At 29.1% G+C, this 21,083-nt stretch overlaps 4 protein-coding genes across 4 annotated transcripts in view; 1 reads left to right on the top strand and 3 right to left on the bottom strand.

The window, feature by feature from the left end:
• LOC119684862 (cytochrome P450 9b2-like) overlaps positions 1-21,083 on the bottom strand; it is a 286,885-nt gene that overhangs the window by 6,251 nt on the left and 259,551 nt on the right. The window lies entirely within an intron of this gene.
• The window catches only part of LOC119684857 (uncharacterized protein DDB_G0283357), a 140,052-nt gene that overhangs the window by 67,512 nt on the left and 51,457 nt on the right, over positions 1-21,083 (top strand). The gene's annotated exons all lie outside the window — the stretch shown is intronic.
• Positions 1,792-3,827, bottom strand: LOC119684863 (cytochrome P450 9b2-like). The gene is made up of 4 exons (XM_038098996.1): positions 3,540-3,827; positions 2,978-3,476; positions 2,210-2,846; positions 1,792-2,123 (listed from the first exon to the last, which is right to left on the bottom strand). The coding sequence occupies exons 1-4, from the start codon at positions 3,743-3,745 to the stop codon at positions 1,957-1,959; spliced, it is 1,509 nt and encodes a 502-aa protein (XP_037954924.1). The 5' UTR covers positions 3,746-3,827; the 3' UTR covers positions 1,792-1,956.
• LOC119684864 (cytochrome P450 9b2-like) lies at positions 11,654-14,300 on the bottom strand. The gene is made up of 4 exons (XM_038098997.1): positions 14,045-14,300; positions 13,489-13,987; positions 12,079-12,715; positions 11,654-11,987 (listed from the first exon to the last, which is right to left on the bottom strand). The coding sequence occupies exons 1-4, from the start codon at positions 14,248-14,250 to the stop codon at positions 11,821-11,823; spliced, it is 1,509 nt and encodes a 502-aa protein (XP_037954925.1). The 5' UTR covers positions 14,251-14,300; the 3' UTR covers positions 11,654-11,820.

Here is a 21,083-nt window from a genome sequence, read left to right as displayed (position 1 = left end):
TGGTAACAAGGCTCTGTGTTTAGTTACACATAATATAGAGAGAGATTTTTATCTGGGATCCGGTGGAATTACAACAGGCTAATAGGTCTAAGTATGTCGAAGTAGCTGCGACTCACTTATCTACCCAACTACATATAGTTTGACAACATATCAGTAGGAAAAGGAATTAAATAATGTGAAAATTTACTTGAAAATATAAAAATAGTTAATAATTAAAAACTCCTCTTTAAAAATCTCTTTATAAAAAGTTACTATGGTCTATGAAGAAAAACTATAATCATAAATTACTTCTGTACTTACATTATACTTTAAATAAAAAATGAGAGCTGATTTATAATACTTCAGATGGTTTATATGGATCCTATCAAATCTAAGAAATTTTTAGTTATTGATGTTTATGCTTAAGGTCATAATTATCGCTAAACTACTAACACTTTTTAAAATTGATCCGCATTATAATATATATTCATATTGCAACTTCATTTTGATTTTGATCCATTTCTTATCTAGCTGTTCTACAATATGGATTATTTCGAACCATTCAATTAACTGAATGTTAGATGTTAAGTTCGAAATAAAATAATGGTTGACTGATGATTTGTGTTTTATATGTTCTATTAATTAAAAACAGGGACTTGTTCCACATAAAGCATGCACGAAATCATCACTATCTTTAATATAAAATTTTTATAGCTGTCATTTAGTCAATAAGACTGTGGTCAGTCTTATTGGTGGTCACTTACAATTTTATATTATTGTTTATTGTTTTTTTCTTCTTGTAACATATTTTATAATACGATATGTTATAAATGGAGTTATCAATCGGTTTGTTTCAGCTGAATTTCATCAATTGTTTCTAAATTAAACAACTTGATATAATATCCAATAACAACTCATCATCCTTTGGATTCCCATGTTATATCATATCCCTCCCCGCATCTCAACATGCCAATCTTTTATATATTTCACTTCAGGTCGGCTTCTTGCTATAAAAATATATAAGTCAATAGAAACCGGTTATTTTGAAACTCTTATCATTTAAATGAACCAAAAACCGGTTTTCAAAAATGTCGAATAGTCGATCATAATAGTTATGAACCTTCTTTTATAATATAATGTTTAGTTATTTAGATCATTATAATAGACAGCATTGATAGGATGCAATGGCAATAATGGAATATCTATTAGATACATTTAATAATTTCTGTGAAACTTATACATCAATATTAATAAATGTTTTAGCTATAATTGATTAGTTTTATATCTATCTATATTAAAAAGAAATAATTTAACAATCTTGTGAAACTCTAGCTTTTACTGTAATAATGTAAATGCGGTATATTTAGTACAGAAATATAAGTTTTTACTTCTACTTTAGCATCTCTCCGTATAATTAACATTGTATATGTTTCTAAATTTACATTTCAGCCTCTAATCAGAATATTATTTACATTGTAAAGTGTTAGTTTTAAGCTATTTTCATTAGTCATTGAATGAATTACTTAACATATTTGATGTGAAAACAAATTGACGTGGTTGATATAATTTGTGTGGGTACTTTTTCTAATTTCATTATTATTATATAAAATTATTTTTTTATTGTCGTAAAAACTTGTGACTTGTGGACTATTAAACTTGGTCAACATTAGATAAAACTCATATGTTCACGTTTTTGTAATTTTTCGGTTCTTTATTAATTTGTTGTTTTTATTAATTTTGTTATTTTATAAAATTTATAAAAATTTTCACATTAAATAAAATATTCTCTTTTGTATAAGTTTCATTATAGAATATTATATATTAATTATATGTATTACAAGTAATGATCTGTGTATATAAGAAGCACACATACAATTATTTATATATGGTATAATTAAAAAGGTGCAGCAATTATACAATTTAAATAAACACTTATAATTAATAGAGTTTAAATCACTTGTTAAAATGGTTGACAGTTTAAGTACGTGACACAAAACGTAACCAAAAACCACCATTTGGAGTCACTTGAAAACCGCGCATTTCATCGAAAACGTTTTTGACCGTTTTTTCAGAACGTTCCAATTTGTAGTTCGTAACTAAGTAATATAATATTGCCTTTGCCTGCATAAGTGCATATCGATTACCTGTAAATAAATAAAAACGAAAGATAATTTTTACACAGATAATAAATATTAATTGTATAATAAAATCGTATTTATTGATAACATACCTATACAAATTCTAGGTCCAACGCCAAAGGGTATATTTGTGAAAGGTACAATGTTTCCTTTATTCTCATCACTAAAACGTTCCGGATCAAACACATCAGGATTTTCAAAATACTTTTCATCCAATTGAAAACCGCCAATTGGAAAGAATATACGATCACCAACTTTAAATTCGAACAGTAATTTATCATCATCATCAGTTAGTTTATAATCTTTGGAACAGACACGATCCGTGAAAGGAGCAAAAGCCCATCTTCGTAAAGTTTCATTGAGCACCATTTCCATGTATTTCATTTTATTTGTAGTCTCATAATTTAATGTCTCTTCCTTTAATTCCGCCTTTATTTCAACACATTCCTCATATACACGTTGTTGTATATCAGGATTTTCCATCAACTCGTGACATGTAGCGCAAATCAGATTTGCATTATTCTCAAAAGCCGCAAAGAAAAATACAAAACATTGCGCAACAATATCTATATCTGACCAATTCTGTGTTGACTCTTTCTTTGCTTCCATCAGCAATTGTATCATATCAGGTCGTACTATATTATGTTTCTCACGATATTTCATAGAATCAACGACGAGACGCATGAAGTAATCCGTTTTGTGTGCATCGAAAACTCGAACACCGAGGAACTTTAATGAAATTAATTAATTTTTATTAAACTTAATTAATACAATATGATAAATACTCAAATTTGAAGTAATTTTGAAATAATTTTTTTTTTGTTATTTTATTTAATTAAATATAAAAGAAATGTACTCACTTTTAACAACCAAGGCATTACATTTGATAACATAAATTTGAGCATCTGTGCGCCCTTAAAGTTTGTGATTGATTGTCCAATATCATAAAATTCATTTTTTGGATTCTCATAAGAATTTATACTAATGCCGAAAGCAGTTGTTGCTATGATGTCATTGGTGAGTCTTGTGAAGAATTGTTTCATTTCAAGCTCACAACTTCCACCTTCCAATTTTTTGTTTAAATTATTTATGCACTCAAGGAAGCATTCATTCATCAATGGAAGCATGCTGCGCATCTTTGCTGCAGTAAAAACTGGTGTCAATGTGTTACGCATGTCTTTCCAGCGTTGATCCTTCATAATTGATAACATACCAGCAAATAATGGTTCATCATCTGCATTGAAAAATGGTGCATGATTTGGAAAAGACTCAAAATCTTTAACAGCCAACTTTTTAACTAATTCTGGATCATTTATTATAAATGCAGGGGTACGAAAATTATAAAAACCCACCACTTTACTATATAAAAAAATTATCTCTTTACAACATTTTTAAATCAATAAAATTTATTTTTAAACTTACTGTAATTTATTGCGTTTATAAAATTCTATAAAACTTTTTCTCATTGATTCTTTATTAAGAACCACCGCACCAAAGTTGCCCACTAACGGATAGGGCTTCTCGTAGGGCACACCACGTAACTCAAACGTATTATAAGTTGCCGTTAGCCATTTATAAAGCAGGAATAAGGATGCAATTGCTATTAAAACTAATTCTAATGCCACCATTTTACTTAGACTTTTCACTGGACGTAATCCTTTTATCAATTATATCGTTTATATACCACAAGTGATTCACTTCAACTAAATCTTTTCGTGAGATACTTTGAGAATTTAAGTAAGAATAAGTTCGCAAAAAAAAATCAGCCAAACAATTATGTAGTTTTGTAGCATAAAAAAGCTAAACTTGTTTAAGCTTAGAGATAAATGTATGAAATCAAGTGGGAACTCAAATATAAAGAGAACTCAAGAGTTTGATGGAGAGAGATAAAGAGACTGATTGAGAGAGAGAGAGAGAGTTATGAAGTAGAAATGTATCTCTTGCTTTTTGTTTTGTGTAGATAAGTGAACAGAAATTGGATTTGAGTTTAGTGCTTTGTTTTTATTTATTATTTGCCGATCACTTCAAAGCACTGAGTAACGTTCTTAATAGGGAACAGGTTGGAAGTTCCTCAAACAACAGGTCATTGCAGTTTCGAGTATCATAAAATATTATTATAGCTAAATTATATGTCTGTATTTTTTGTTTACATTTTTGGAACTAAAAAAAATTAACTCTTATATAGATAAAATAAATTTATATGTACTTAATATATTCAAGAAAAAAATATTAATTCGACAATAACACAAACTCGCTTGTTCTTCCCCAAGAATAATTGGCGTTGGGTTTGTGTGATTGTTAAATATTCAATATTATTTCAAAGTTATTATGTTTTTGGTATTGTGTTAGGTCATGGAAAATTTTAGAAGCTTTTTAAAAGTACTTCGTTATTTTATTGCAAAAATATTATTTATTATATATATAAGTATTTATATTTGAAATTTTTTGCCGTGCTTTAGGTCGTGGTTTTTAATTTTAAATTTTTATATAATAACTTGTATTGTATTATTTATATTTGTTAATTAAATAATTTATTACATAAATTAAATTTGTGATATTTTATTTAATTCAAAGTTTGTTTTTATTTATTTTATATAAAATACAAGTTATTATATAAAAATTTAAAATTAAAAACCACGACCTAAAGCCCGGCAAAAAATTTCAAATATAAATATTGAGGTCGACACCAATACGAACATAATTATAAGTATTTATGTAATATAAAAATATGTATAAATATTTATATAATACAGAAATATACTTAAATATATAAATTAACTTGTTGAAATTATAGCTAAGCCAATAGATTCAGATATTTTATATATTTTGTTTAAAAAATTCATTGAAATTTTTTTATTATTTTTAATTATTTTTAATTTTTGATGCGTACTGAGTTCGTGTAAAATATTTCTATACAAATATAATTTTTTTCATTACAAAATAATTAACATTTACAAATAATGTAGATATGATCTCATTCTCTCAAAATAAGTAGTACAATTGAAAGAAAATAGTACTACTGTAAGTAAGTAGGCGAATTTGTTTGCTTGCGGATACTAACAGACTTGTCAGTTGCGTTACAATATTATTCAAGAGTTCTTAAAGTTATTTAATGATAATACTCGTACACATTACTTAAAATGTGTCTGTTATTAGTGAATTGTAAACGATTGTTCACTCGAGTACCAGGAACATAGTTCAGTTCCTCAGAATTAATAGCTAGAAAAATTTTAGTCGAGTTTTGGAAGAGAACCGTTTATAAGAAGGGTAGATCAGGGTAGGGTCAAAGTTTCCTTAACACATACGAGTATATCCTAACTTATTCTGTGATAAATATTTGGTTTATGTATTGTTATGTATTGTGTTGCAAGCAGATAGTGCTCAGTTAAAATAATGCTGTAGTTCGATTAAAAAATAAAAAAGCTTTGGTGTATTTTAGATCGAATATATTTTTTCAAAGATCACTATTAAATCGATTTTAGTTAGTATTGGAAAGAATTCTATAATCAGTTAGAAAATTCACTCGAGTAAATATTTAAAAGATTTAAAAGATAATAATATCTGCTTAATATTCTCAACCAAATTCTTGTAAAAAATTTAATCAATTATGAAATTTATTATGTTTGAATGTGAGATTTTTTTTATTCTTAATTGTGATAACATGTCTCCATCTTAATACATAAACTGGTCCATCATAATTATTACTTTAATAAAGTAATATATTCATTACACGTGCTTATTGACACTAAGTAAATAAAAAAAAAATAATTCGGAAGTATATGTAAAAATAAATCAATATCTAAGGTCTGTTTTGAAGAAAAATACTAAATTCTTAATGTTAAAGTTTCAGTACAAATATCTGTTTGCTAGCTTTATAAATGTGTAACACTTCTTTTAGATTGTGTAGTTTCTGTGGTCGAAAGTGGGTGGATTTGAGTATGTTAATGAACAGTTCAAATACTTCAAGAGACATTTTTAAGTCACAACGCCTATGATATTGATGTTAATATAAAAATAATTGGAACGGTAATTGAGTTTTATTAATATCTCTACCTACACCACGACAAATGCGACTTTATATAAGTTAACACCCATTCTTCTCGAATCCGGTCGCTGCGCTTGGCCATATTAACGGCTCAATCATGTGATATTATTCGATCGCTTGATCGAACCTTGGAATAGTCCCGTTTGGCCTTCGTAGCAATCAACTCCACAAAATCATGCTCCTTCCCTTTCTTTTGGGTTATTGAGTTAACCACATCGTAAAATAAGATGTCTTTTTATTTAAAAAAAAATAATTAACTTATATGGACAAAAATAAAAATTCATATTCAAATTAAAATATTCGCTAAAAAAATGTTAAGATATAATTTTGATAAATCTATTAAATTAAAATATTTCATAAAAGGTTTTCATCACTCCGAATCTTAGAAGATATCAGTAAATGTTTTGTTGAAGGGCTTGTATCAAAATGCAATTAGAAATCTTATCTGTGCAAGACATAATCTTTTAAATGCAAATAGATAACTAAATCTATAAAATGTGAAGCTACAATTTATTATTTGTACTTTAAAGAGAACATCAAATTCATACCATTTCTCTTATTGGTAATATTTGTAGTGGCGATTTGCGCTTAAATATGTCAGACTCTTCAATATAAAAAATAAAGTCTGAAAGTAAATGTATTTCATGTTTAATTGAAATAATTGCGTTATTTGTATATAAAAATTTTTAAGTAACTTTCTGTTTTTAGCAATTGTGTAGCTTAGATAATTTTAAAATATATATAAATAGAGCTATTGATAAATATATATTAATCGATATCAGAGGCGCCAGTTAGACGATTTGTTATTGTGTATTGTTCTTATTTATAATACCACATAAATTTGCAATTACCAAAGTGTAATTTCAATTATTAATTTTTACCTTTCGCTTATAGTATCCTTTAAAATTTTTTTTAAATATTTAAAATCATTATTTCTGTACATTATTTCTGGAGTACATAACAGGATGTTTTTATAATTACTGTATATATGTAGGTATTTTTAATTGCCATGAATAAACCTGGAAGGATGTTTAAAACTGGTATCTCAGTTTCTAAGCAAATTGAAGTGAAAATTCGTTTAAAATTTTTTTTTTGAAAATCCATTAGTTAAAGCCAACAAATAAATAAAGTTTATTACATAATCAGAAAATATTAACATAACTTTTTGATACACATTATATTTTGTTTTAATTCTGTAAATTTTTGGTTTTAAGTATTTTGTAATATTCCTCATTATTTTTCTTTTTAAATATTTGAATTTGGAAAAAAAAATGTTTTGGAGTGTCAAGAGTTGAGCCAGATCAAGTAAAAACCATGGATCCTTACTACACAAGGCCTACATACTTGAAGTTTTGTTAATTCTTTTTATATACTTAGCAATATTGGAAATTGCTGAATGGTCAGCTAAAAACATATATCATTAAAATAAAGTTTTTTATATTTCAAATTTTTTTTCACATAAGAACCATTATTGAATGGCATGTTTCACAATTTTAACATTTATGTACATAATATTAAAACTCTAAACGCATAACGACAACAAAAGTTACTGTGGTGTTTAGTTTTATCTATACTTTTATACTACTAAGTGTAGTATTTATATATATAAATAAATTAAATAGTACATTTACTTTACTATATGATGTGACGTAAATGCTTTTATAATTATGGGTTATCTATTTTGTGATTCTGAGTCGGCAGTACTGTTTCAGTGGCATGTGTCAACCAAAACTATCATCTAAGGCATCATATATGTATTTACTTTAAGGTTTTTATTTTATAATATAGATCTCTTTATAATCGCTGACGGTGATAAAATTTAGTAAAACAGTGTTGATTTCGTACATTTTGTAATAAGCTATATTAATATAGCTCATTTTTCATCTATGGCAGTAAAAGCTCACAAATAACTATCAGAACAGCATTGCATCTACATGAAATTCCTGTGTAGTATTCAGTCTGGACCTATAGCAGTTAAGTACTTTTTTAACAACGATGAAAGTGAAACCTAAATCGTTTGACTGGTACAGCCATATGATTGTTAATGTTATTGGCGTTCAAAAAATATACATGTGGATGTGAAAGATATGGGATTTCAAAAGGAAAAACTTTCAAGCCACATAATCACAGTTGTTTTTAAATTACGTTTGCTATGAAGTGAGTGGGGCTTTATATGTAAATATAACATAATTTTTATTATTTATTAGCATATAAGTATTTTTGATTAATTGTTATTATATACATATTATCTACTATTTCAAAAATTGCTAAAGAATATTATTAAATATGATTTTAGAAGTACAAAATAATTATTAATGATAAATGTGTATATTGTACTTGACACATAACATTAGCGAAATAACATATATTTAAAGAACTATGTCTAAAGAAACTACTCAGTTATCTCATCAGTGATGATTATAACGAAAGTATTGCACTACTTTATTATTTTTTTGATTTATTTTTATTAAATTTATTTTAATATATAAAAGTTAGGCGTATTTGGTTAAAATTATTTAGGGCAATCAAAAATGTAATAACTGAATAATCTCTAATATGTTAAGAATAATTGTGAGACTTAAAATTAGACAAAGGATACCATATGAGTTAGACATAGTTTATTAAAAATTAGTAGGTATTGACCATTCCTACAGCAGTTCCGATTGTAGATACCGTTTGTTATTTTACAAAATAAAATTGATGCTCTTAGAATATTCCGGTACTAATCTAATGTAACTCTTTTTTAAGAAACTATTCTGAGAAATTTATTTTTAGAAACATTTGACTATTTTGAAGTGCGCTTGGAAGTCTTCTGTCGTCTTATCTCATCAAAAGGCCGTACTTTATCAATACAAGATATAGATATAGTAAAATTATAAGATTATTTCACTTTACGCACGACACTCATACAGTCATACATCGCAATGCCAATATTTAGTTCCCAGGCTTCAATGCAGCGTTTAAATAATAAGAATAAATTAGTAAACGTATTGAGTCATCTGTTCAATAAATTGCAAGAATATCTCCATTAACTTTTTAAAAACAACTGATAACAAACAGACTTTTCGTTGAAAAGAAAAGGAAAAGTATGAATGTTGACTTTGGCTTTACCGAGAGTTCAATACCCTCTACACAAAACTCGACCAACTTCACTAATCAAATTTTATCTGATTGAAAATATAAATTTGAAATAAGATACTTCATAATAAAATACATATAAAAAAGATATTTCATTGGTAGAATCATGTTAAACTATCAATTACAGTTTACCATATTTTTATTATAATGGTTGATATATTTGTGAAATAAGCCAAGGATATTGTCAATATTTAAAAAAAATAACAAAATATTAAAGAAAATCAAGAAGTCTTAAAATTGATAATGTAGCTACGTGGAATTTTATTTGTCTATCCCAAACCCTAGGAGACAAATTGATGCCTTAATAATTAGAAAATTAATAATGTACTTCTTCATCATACCAAACTTTATGTATAGTTTTTAAACTATGTTTCTGAGGTGAGAAAGTCAAAATAAGTTAGATTTGGCTTTGCTGAAGCTGCAGTATCTGGCAATTCAAATTAAAACTTTACACATCTTTATAGAACAGGTACAGTAATACTTAATCCATTCTACTAAATTTTTATTAGCGATGTTAGAAATATTATTATTATTGTAATATTACTCAGAGTTTTTATAGAATTGATCGGGATATATCAGGGTTATGAGAGATTTTGTGATATATCTGGAGAGTGTGGTCTAAGTTATCTCCTACAAATTAAGCCCCTTAATGCATTTATCCAAGAGTACAATACCTCAGACGTCGGTTGGTATAATGGGTCTGGCACTCGTATGGCGAGAGCTGTTGTGATGTGCGGATGTTTTGTTCTACATCTTATTTACCTAATAGTGGTTCACATGATTTTGTACATAACTATCAGCTGATTTGGCAGATATAAAATATATATTTATATTTTCATTGATTAGGTAATTATTTTGTTAGCAGTAAGATAAAATATGAGTTATATTTTCAATTATAATTAATATTAAATTAAGTTAAAAATCAGATTAAAATAATTAGAATCAACTAAAAATTAATTAATGATAATCAAATTGCTTTAAAGTTTTAAAATAAAAAAGTATCAACACAATTTTAATCAATAAAACCACGTTTCGGTCATTCATTTATAAGTCGCCAATAGCATATAATCCAACATTTTCAAAAAAAACCATTTTACAGATGATATTATACAAAATTGTGTACTTCTACTTCTACTTGAGGGACATTACTAGAACTAATTTTTCTGTAAGACTATTCAAAATTATGTACATTTAGTTCAAGGCGTAAGAGAAATGTGTAATTAAAAACATGCGGTTAAATGAAAATACTCTAAGCTTAAATTAAAATTCCCAATACTTTTTGTAAGTACGGTTTCTAATGTTTATTTTGATGCGTTACAAATAAATTAAATAAGTTAATTCATTTTTATCACATCACGTAAGGTGTTTTAAATCATGTGGGTTAAATAACATAAGATAAGTACGTTTTTATTATAAACTTTATATTTTATTACGTATGCGTGTGAACTGTACTAATTATGCACTTTAATAGTATCCTTATCAATGGGTTTGTTAATCAATAATCAGTATATATAAACATTTTTTATCAACACAATTACTTTTATTGATAAGAATGCTTTAAAATGTTTGTTGTGGCAATTACTTGTTAAAGATATAAAGGCAGGTGTATAAAAATATGTAGGAATCATTTCTGTGGAAGTGCTTTAATCTTTATTAGACAAAAAGTATCTTTCTTTTGTTAAATACAGCAAACAATCATCCACTGAAGTCATAGCATCTTAAAATGAGACACTATCTAAATGATCATCCTTTTCGTTGTTCTAATGTAGTATCACAATATCAACGCTATATTACAAACAAAACTGTAATACAGGTCATTATAGATTAACGAATATGATAAGCTTAAGAATTGTCATTTTGTAATGTGCATCATAACTATAACTATTGGAAATGTTCAAGTTGTGATAATTTAATACAACAATAGTAATCATTTTCTGTTAAATTCAACTGTGTTAAAGATTTTTCAACACAGGTTCGTGTTCTTATTGGCTACTAAAAGTTTATTATATTTCAAGCTACTAATTTCAAGAAAAATCTAATGTTTTCAATATCTACCGTTATTATTTTAATGTAGAGAATAAAATGCATCACTATAACAGTGGTTGATTCTTGTAAACCCAATTTTCTTAAAGCTCCATAAACATTACATGACGGGTATATATGATATACTGAACAACGAAATTGTTCCTAAGATTGATAAGTCTGCTACTATTCTGTTTCTAATTTTAACGTTTGTTTTATTATATATTTTTAATGAAAACATTTATTAGAATAATAATTATACTACTTACAGATTTACGAATTAATATCACTCAACCAAACTAAAAATATTTATATAATTGACTTTAATATTTATTTCAAATGTCATAATCAAAAAATTTTATTTTCAAGTACTTCTTTTAACCAAGAGATAAGTTTTTACAAACTCCATTATAATTTAATCGATTGATAAAAATATTGTGGAAACTGATTTAAAGCTTATACACAAAATTAAGTACAATTAAACACCCTTTAGGTTAGTTAGTTTCTTGACACAAAACGTATCCAAAAGCCTCCACGCGGGCTTACATTAAAACCACGCATATCATCGAAAATATCTTTTACAGTATTTTCTGATCGTTCCAGTTTACAGTTTATAACTAAATAGTATAACATTGCTTTTGCCTGCATCAGTGCATAACGATTACCTTAAAGTAAAAATATTAATATGAAGCATATCAACAAAAAATTGAATATATAAAGTTATTATTATTATATATCAAAAAAATAAAGTCATACCTATGCAATTTCTAGGTCCAGCACCAAAAGGTATGAATGTAAAAGGTTTAATATTTCCTTTGTTATCATCACTAAAACGTTCTGGAATGTATTCTTCAGGATTCTCAAAATGTTGTTCATCCATGTGCAAGCCACTAATTGGAAACCAGACGCGATCACCAACTTTAAATTCGAATACAAGATTATCCTCTTCGTCCGTCAGTTTATAATCCTTGGAGCAAACACGATCAGTGAGTGCAGCAATAGACCATTTACGGAGTGTTTCGTTTAGCACCATATCCATATATTTCATTTTATTTGCTATATCATAACTTAATGGTTGCTCCTGTAATTCTTCTTTAATTTCAAGACATTCCTCATACAAACGTTGTTGAACATCAGGATTAGACATTAATTCGTGACTTGTAGCACAAATCAAGTTTGCGTTATTCTCAAAAGCAGCGAAGAAGAAGATGAAACATTGTGCAACGATTTCTTCGTCAGACCAGTGTTGTGCAGAATCTTTCTTAGCTTCTAGTAATAATTGAATCATGTCGTGACGTACTATGTTATTCTTCTCTCGGTATTTCATGGCATCAATAACAAGGCGAGTAAAGTAATCTGTCTTCTCTTTATCGAAAATTTTCATGCCAAGGTACTGAAAAGAAAATTACCTATTAATTGAATTCTAAAATATTTGTAGCTGGTGCTACTCTTTAGCTTATAACGAGCTATTATCGTAGTTACACAACAATATGAAATTTATTCGTTAAGTGTATAGTATCTTTCACAGTTCTAATAATTGTAACAAATTATTTTTAATTAAAAACTAAACATTTGAATATCCTCAGTTGGAAAGGTTATTATCTACAAATTTTGTATTTGATGTGCGCTCAAGATATGGGTTCATAAAATCCCATTGATGTCTGGTTAGAATAACAATACCTTTAAAGAAATGCTTGATGACTATCTATTATAAAATTTACGCAGACATTTAACCTCTTCTGTATCTCTAGGGCTATGCGTGAATTACAGTCAAACAAATTAGATTAACCCAACCTTCGTATTTAATGTAAGTTTTTGAAAATTATTTGATAATTGTTTAAAAAATGGTTTATTATTCTATAACTATTTAGTCTGTCATAAACTGCTTTTACTTTATAATTAAGTGCACGCATATATCAAATACAACGAAATAACGTAATATTACGTTACAACGAAATAACGTTTATCTATTACGATTGAATAAGCGTTAAGGTTATTGGGTTCAGCCAAATTTCATTGAATACTTGTTTACACTAAAATATTCTTATTTTATTTTTATTTAAAAAATGTTTACTATCGAATAAGTTTCGAATAAGTAGTGCATATTATTATGAATCTGAAACTTTCATTTCAAATACAGGTCAGATTATATAAAAATATAGTTACCTTTAAAATCCAAGGTGCTACATTTGAAATCATGAATTTAAACATTTGTGTTCCTCTGAAACGGGTAATTGATTGACCCACATTATAGAATTGATTATTTGGATCCTCATATGAATTAGTACTTATTCCAAAGGCAGTGGAAGCGATAATATCATTCGAGAGCTTCGTCATGAATTGTTTCATTTCAAGTTCACAGCTGCCATTTGGCAATTGCATCTTTAAATTCTTTATGCACTCATTAAAGCATTCGTTCATCAATGGAAACATATTACGCATTTTTGCTGCAGTGAAAACTGGTGTCAATGTATTACGCATATCCTTCCAACGCTGATCCTTCATTATATTAAGCATACCAGCAAGTAAAGGATCTCCGTCAACATTGATGAAAGGTGTATGGTTTGGAAAATGATCAAAATCTTTTACAGTGATTTTCTTAATCAACTCTGGTTCATTGATAAAAAAGACTGGATTACGAAAATTAAAGAAACCCACAATTTTGCTAAAAATAATACAAAATTATATAGATAAAGCAACATGTGAATATAATAACCCTTACTGCATTTTATTACGTTTATAGAATTCAACAATCGTTTTTGTTGCAGACTTTTTGTTCATCACAACATTGCCGAAATTACCCAACACAGGATATGGTTTTTCGTAGGGTATATTACGTTTCTTAAATTCATCGTCACGAATTGTCAACCATTTATATATCAGCCATAGGGCTAGGGACGTAACTATAACTATTTCCAGAAAAGCCATTTCAGTTTTTTATATTAAAATTCCATTTATTTTGGACGACTTCAGTTACACATTGTGAGCACGACTAAACCCCTTTATCAATTTTATGCGGTATTTAAAGTTGAAATAATCACACTTTTTCTACTGCAATATTTTGACTATGTATGGTCAATTAGAGATAATAAATTTTATCAATAGAGAAATAGTTTTGCTATGTTTATCAACAAAATATTCGGAGAGCTGCGTTCAACTTATACAGTTTTGAAAATTATGAGTAAATTGAGCAACAAATTATGAAACTAATTTAAAAGTAAAAGTATTTGATAGCAAATAAAACAATAAAAATATAATAATTAATTTTTTTTATTAATAAACAGACGGTAGTTTTAGGTATATAATTTGTTTATTTGTGACAAACAATATGTTCATCACTGTTAATTGAATGTCATTATCGTTTTGTTTAAATCAGTTAAACATTCGTTTTTTTTTTTTTTGTGATGAGGAAGTGCCTAAGTGTATTAGGTATACGGACTAGAACCCCCGCTTATAGCCGAGGATCTCTTTTATGTTTGTATTTCTAGCCATGCTGTTTTGATTTTTAATCTGCGTTCAGACCTCTACTTTTTATCGCATTTTCTAGGCGTAATAAATAATTAATATAAATAATAAATATATTATACTAGTTTCTAATTCCTCTTTCTAGGTGTAATTTCTTCGCTTTGAGGATTTAAATTACATATGACTCTATAGTTTGCCAGTTCTTTGGGTTCGTTCTCATCTTTTTTACAATATTAAATTCGAAAAATTATATATTAATGATAAAATTATTATTTAACTTATACTTATACTACGCTACACAGAAATTAACATTTTCAATGCATATGTCAACTCAGTAGTATTTTATGGATAAATATTTGAAACTATTAGGTGTACCGGTATGAAATGAGCGTTAAGATACATATGTTCCGACAGGGAACATTTGTTGTGAACGAGCCTTTATTTTTTTTTGTTTGTTTGCTATGACATGTGTGAAATATATTTAGTATACATCAAGTCAATGAACAGACAACATCATATTTTTTCATCGTGTTAAAAATGTCGAATTTTGTACCAGAAAGTGACGATTTGCGGAAAGCATTAATTTTTTGTTTTCATTTGAAGAAAAGTGGTGCAGAGTCGCATCAAATGCTTGTCGGATTGTTACTGGCGTGAAAAATGGATTTATTTTAAGAATCCTAAACGGAAAAAATCATGGGTTAATCCGGGACAACCATCAACATCGACTGCAAAACCAGATCGATTCGGCAAGAAGACAATGCTGTGTGTTTGGTGGGACCAGAAAGGTGTGGTGTACCACGAGCTCCTAAAACCTGGTGAAACCGTGAATGCTGGTCGCTATGAACAACAAATGATAAATTTGAACCATGAATTGATCGAGAAACGACCAGAATGTGCCAGAAAACACGGCAAGGTAATTCTGCTCCATGACAATGCACCTGCACACAAAGCAAAACGGGTTCAGGATGCAATCAAAACACTTGGCTGGGAGCTGCTACCCCACCCGCCGTATTCACCAGACTTGGCTCCTTCCGACTACCATTTGTTTTCATCGATGGGACACGCATTGGCTGAGCAGCACTTTGATTCCTACGAGGAGGTCGAAAATTGGGTGTCTGGTTGGTTTGCTTTAAAAGACGAACAATTTTTTTGGCGTGGTATCCACAAATTGCCAGAAAGGTGGTCAGAATGTGTAGAAAGCAATGGCCAATACTTTGAATAAAATGTTTTTTAATTTCCTATTGGGGATATAAAAACAGCTCTAGAAGAATTTGGACATGCTACTACAAATATATGGAATATGAAACATCGCCAAACAAAAAGGTCCCTTCCAATGTTCGTTGTAGAAATAGAGCAAAAACCAAATAACAAAGATATCTACAACATTAAAAGCTTACTCCACAGTCGAGTTACCTTTGAGCCACCCCATTTTAAACGTGAGTTACCTCAATGCTCAAGATGCCAACACTATGGCCACACTAAATCAGGATGTAGAAGACAACCCAAATGCATTAAGTGTGCTGGTAATCACGCATCGGCTGACTGCGAAAGAAAATCCAGAACAAATGATGTTAAATGTGTTCTTTGTGAAGGTAACCACCCAGCAAACTACAAGGGCTGCTTAGTGTATAAAAAACTGCAAGCGTCTACTTTCCCACCACTTAAAAAAAAATTTCTAAAACCTGATGCTGAATTTGTATCCTCAACTAATCAGCATCAAGAACAACACGAAAAACAGCAAACTTTCGCTCAACCTGCACGCGCTCAACCAGGTCAAACTACTCCAAATAAAAACTCTCAGCAAACTTACGCTCAAGTTGCTGCCAACCAAATAGATCAAATTTCTTCCAATAAAAATAATCTTCACAGCGATGCATTGGTGAGTGAAATGAAAGAAATGATGAAACTAATGCGGGAAGTAATGAATCAAATAACTACCATGACAAATCTTTTAGTAAGTCTTGTTTCTAAACAAACCATATGCCCATAAAGCTCGTCTTATGGAATGCCAATGGGTTGTCAAAACATTCCTCTGAACTGAGATTATTTCTATCAAAAAATAACGTAGATGTATTATTAGTTTCAGAAACTCATTTCACAAAAAAAAGTTTTTTTAAAATTCCATCCTATTGTTTCTATCAGTCTCCGCATCCGGACGGAAAAGCTCATGGAGGCTCTGCAGTATTAATTAAAAGAACACTTAAACATTATGAATGTACTCACTATAGCACTGATGAAATTCAAGCCACAAATATTATGATCGAGGACTCAGTCGGACCAATTCTTATATCTGCCATATATAGCCCACCAAAACATAATGTGAAGGAAGAAATCTACACAAAATTTTTTTCAACATTAGGGAATCGATTTATAACTGGTGGCGACTTCAATGCGAAAAATATATTCTGGGGATCACGACTAACCACAACAAAGGGACGTGAATTATACAAAGCAGTGAGACTCTTGAAACTTAAAGTTTTTTCCACAGGAGAGCCCACATACTGGCCATCAGATACAGATAAAATTCCTGATCTTATTGATTTTTGCGTTACCAAAGGCTTCCTTTATGAACATGTGCAATGTAAGACCAGCTTAGAGTTATCATCGGACCATTCACCAGTGATTGTAATAATAGATAAAGACCTTAGAAACAAGATCCAAAAATGTCAATTATACAACAAGCAAACAAATTGGACTATATTTGAAACAATGTTGTCATCGTCTCTAAACGTCAAAATGCCACTAAAAACTGAAGAAGATATAATTGAAGCGACTGAATACCTAACCAGATCTATTCAAGAGGCAGCATGGGAAGCTACTCCTCCTCCAAAAGTCTATATGAAGAATCTAGTAACGTATACTGGGGAGATCACAAAAAAACTAAAGGATAAACGAAATGCTAGAAAAATATGGCATCGTACCAGATTTCCTGAAGACAAGAGGAAACTTAACAAAATTATTAAAGATCTAAAGACTCTGCTGAAACGACAGACGGAACAAAATACGCAGAAGTTCTTACATAGCCTCGACACGTCTCACTTATCTCACTATTCTCTATGGAAAGCAAATAAAAAAGTAAATAATACAATAGATTATCGACCCCCACTTAAAAATACAGATAATACTTGGGCGAAAAAACCGTCTGAAAAAGCTCAACTTTTCGCAAGCCATCTAAAAAACGTTTTTATTCCACATGATATGACTGGCGATTCAGAAATAGATGTCAATGTTTCCAAATTTTTAGAAGAAACTCACCAAATGGAGTTACCAATTAGGAAATTTAAAAAACGAGAAATAATTTCTACAATTAAATCTCTTAAAAATCAAAAGGCACCTGGTTATGACCTCATAACTGCTGAAATTCTTAAAAAACTTCCAGATGTTGCTTTAATATTTATTACTCATCTTTTCAATGCATCCTTGTTAAAAAGTTTCATCCCTGATCAATGGAAAGTTGCCGAAATAAAGATGATACTAAAACCAGGGAAACCAGCTGAAGATGTAAAATCCTATCGTCCAGTAAGTCTCCTTCCCATTCTTTCAAAAGTTCTTGAGATATTATTTTTAAAACGTCTTATGCCGGTAATTGAGTCGAAACGAATAATTCCGAACCACCAGTTTGGATTCAGAAGAAAACACTCAACCATTGAGCAAATTCATAGAATTGTTGAAAAAATACAGACCACTTTCGAGCGAAAAGAATACTGCTCAGCAGCGTTTTTGGACATACATATCTCAAGCGTTTGATCGAGTATGGCACCAAGGACTTCTTTACAAATGTAAAAAGCTTCTGCCACTTAACTATTATACGTTCATAAAATCGTATCTATTGAAAAGACTCTTTTATGTCAACAATGAAAATGAAATGTCTTCTCTACATGATATTAGAGCTGGAGTACCACAAGGCAGTGTACTCGGTCCAACCCTTTATCTGCTTTTCACATACGATTTACCGAAGACGGTAGGAATTGTAACCGGCACATTTGCAGATGATACACCTATCCTGGCGAGTGCAAACGATCCCTCTGTAGCCTCATTCAAACTACAAGCTGGTCTTGATCGTATATCAAAATGGTTGCAGTATTGGCGCATGAAAGCAAATGAAACAAAATCTACTCATGTTACATTCACAATGAGAAAAGACACCTGCCCGGAAATTAAACTTAATAATATAATAATTCCGCAATCAAATAGCGCTAAATACTTGGGCATGCACTTAGATAGACGTCTGACATGGAAAACGCATATTTTTAACAAAAGGAAATCCCTTGGGATTCAATACAGAAAAATGTTTTGGCTACTAAATAAAAAATCTTCAGTATCCCTAAAGAATAAACTTATTTTATATAAAAGTGTGCTAAAACCAGTATGGACCTATGGCATTCAATTATGGGGAACAGCCTCAACATCCAACATAGAAATTCTTCAAAGATTTCAATCTAAAACTTTACGGGAAATAGTAAATGCTCCATGGTATGTAACTAACATTCAAATCCATCTGGACCTTGGGATAATCCCGGTAAGAGATGAAGTAAAAAAGGTAGCTAGAAAATACCATGAACGAATACAAATTCATCCCAACATCCTAGCTTCGAATTTGATGTCCCCCTCAAATATATTTACGAGACTGAAAAGGAAAACGCCGCTTCAAATTTTATTATAAAAATCAAATTTTATTATAAAGAAATCTTAAATTAAAAAGAAAAGAGTAGCTCTCTACAGGGAGAACTACTTTAATTGTAAATGATCAAGTCTCAAATAGTATTTATTAAAAAATTGTAAAATGTCACCGTGCTATGTGACAGAATACATATTGAATTTAAATTAAATAAAAAAAAAAAAAAAAAAAAAAAAAAAAAATTTCCTATTAATAATTAGTGTTTTATTTTCACCAAAAAACGCTCATTTCATACCGGTACACCCGGTATAATGCACTCTGTTCCCAATTTTATACCTACCACGATTTATATATATAAATTAAATTTTTATGTAAAAGATTCTTTATGGTATTGTATGATGAGATATGATATTGTCTAGAAGGTCCTATATAATTGATTTTTTGAAATGGTCTCAGTATCGTTAGGTCTTATAATTTCTGCGCACAGTGTGCCAAAACAGAAATTATACGATCAAAATTCGATCATAATTCAAAACATAATGCGTGATAACATCATTGTTTTTCAACCGATTTGCTTAAAAATTGAAATAGGAAGGAATTAAATATTTATAAAGAAATAAATGGCGGTATATAATTACTTATGAGATTTGTTGTTAAAATAAATAAGATTAATTGAAGGTTACATTTTGTGTAATTTTTCAGTTATTTCTCAGACCTGAAATAAGTATGAAACATAGAGTTGCAAGGGTCAATTTTTAGTTTTTTGTGAAGCTAAAGTTTGGCTATTTAAATGCAAAATTTTAATGAAAACCTCGGATACATTTTTTGGGTACCGCAGATAGAAGTGAAAAATATCATTAAAAATTTGCCAATATTTTCCACATTCTCACTTATAACATTTTAGTGTTTATTAAAATTGCACATTTTGATTGTATATCTTCTGTTTTGGCACACTGTGATACGTGAACATATTATGTTCTTCACGGTGATCTTGTGAACCCTCCAACACAAGATCGTAGGTATTTTCAGTAATAGCCCAAATTATTTTATTGTTTAGTCTTAAAACTTAACAAACCAATTTTTTTTTTATTATTCTATATATAAATATACTGCTATTTCCTCAAAAATTATGCTTCGTCAGCATGAATTTACGATCGTAAATTTTTTGCAAAATCATTTTGTTTTGATAATTAAACGGCACTCAAAACAAAAGAATTTACCGCACTGGGATTGGTACCCTACATCTGATCACATGAATATTTAACCATAACAATTAATAAGACAAAATTGAAATATTTTAAAATTAATTAAATGGTTGTACTCAATCTCTAAAAAAAATTTCCATAACGTCAGAACTTACACGCTATGAAGGCTCTAAAATTTAATAGAATATAAATTGGGATATTATACTATAAGCTTCATTTTTAGTTAAAAGTAAACACACTAAGTCAAACGGTATCATAGCTGGATATAGTACATAATTCCTACTCTCACACCCTGGATAAAATTAAGAGTTTAATGAGAGATATGATAACAAATTCGTATGGATGTATACGTCACAAAAGAGAAAGTAGTTTTGAAATTTCGTATTAATCAATTTTAAGAATTCGCTCAGCAATGCCTTAGCATTAGTAATTGACTCTAGCGGCAACAAAGATGCCTGTGATGTGGAATATTG

Source organism: Teleopsis dalmanni, chromosome 2 (genome assembly GCF_002237135.1).
Source record: "Teleopsis dalmanni isolate 2A chromosome 2, ASM223713v2, whole genome shotgun sequence".
Taxonomy (NCBI): Eukaryota; Metazoa; Arthropoda; class Insecta; order Diptera; family Diopsidae; genus Teleopsis; species Teleopsis dalmanni.
Note: the sequence above shows the minus strand (reverse complement) of the source record. Positions and strands in the feature narration are given on the sequence as shown.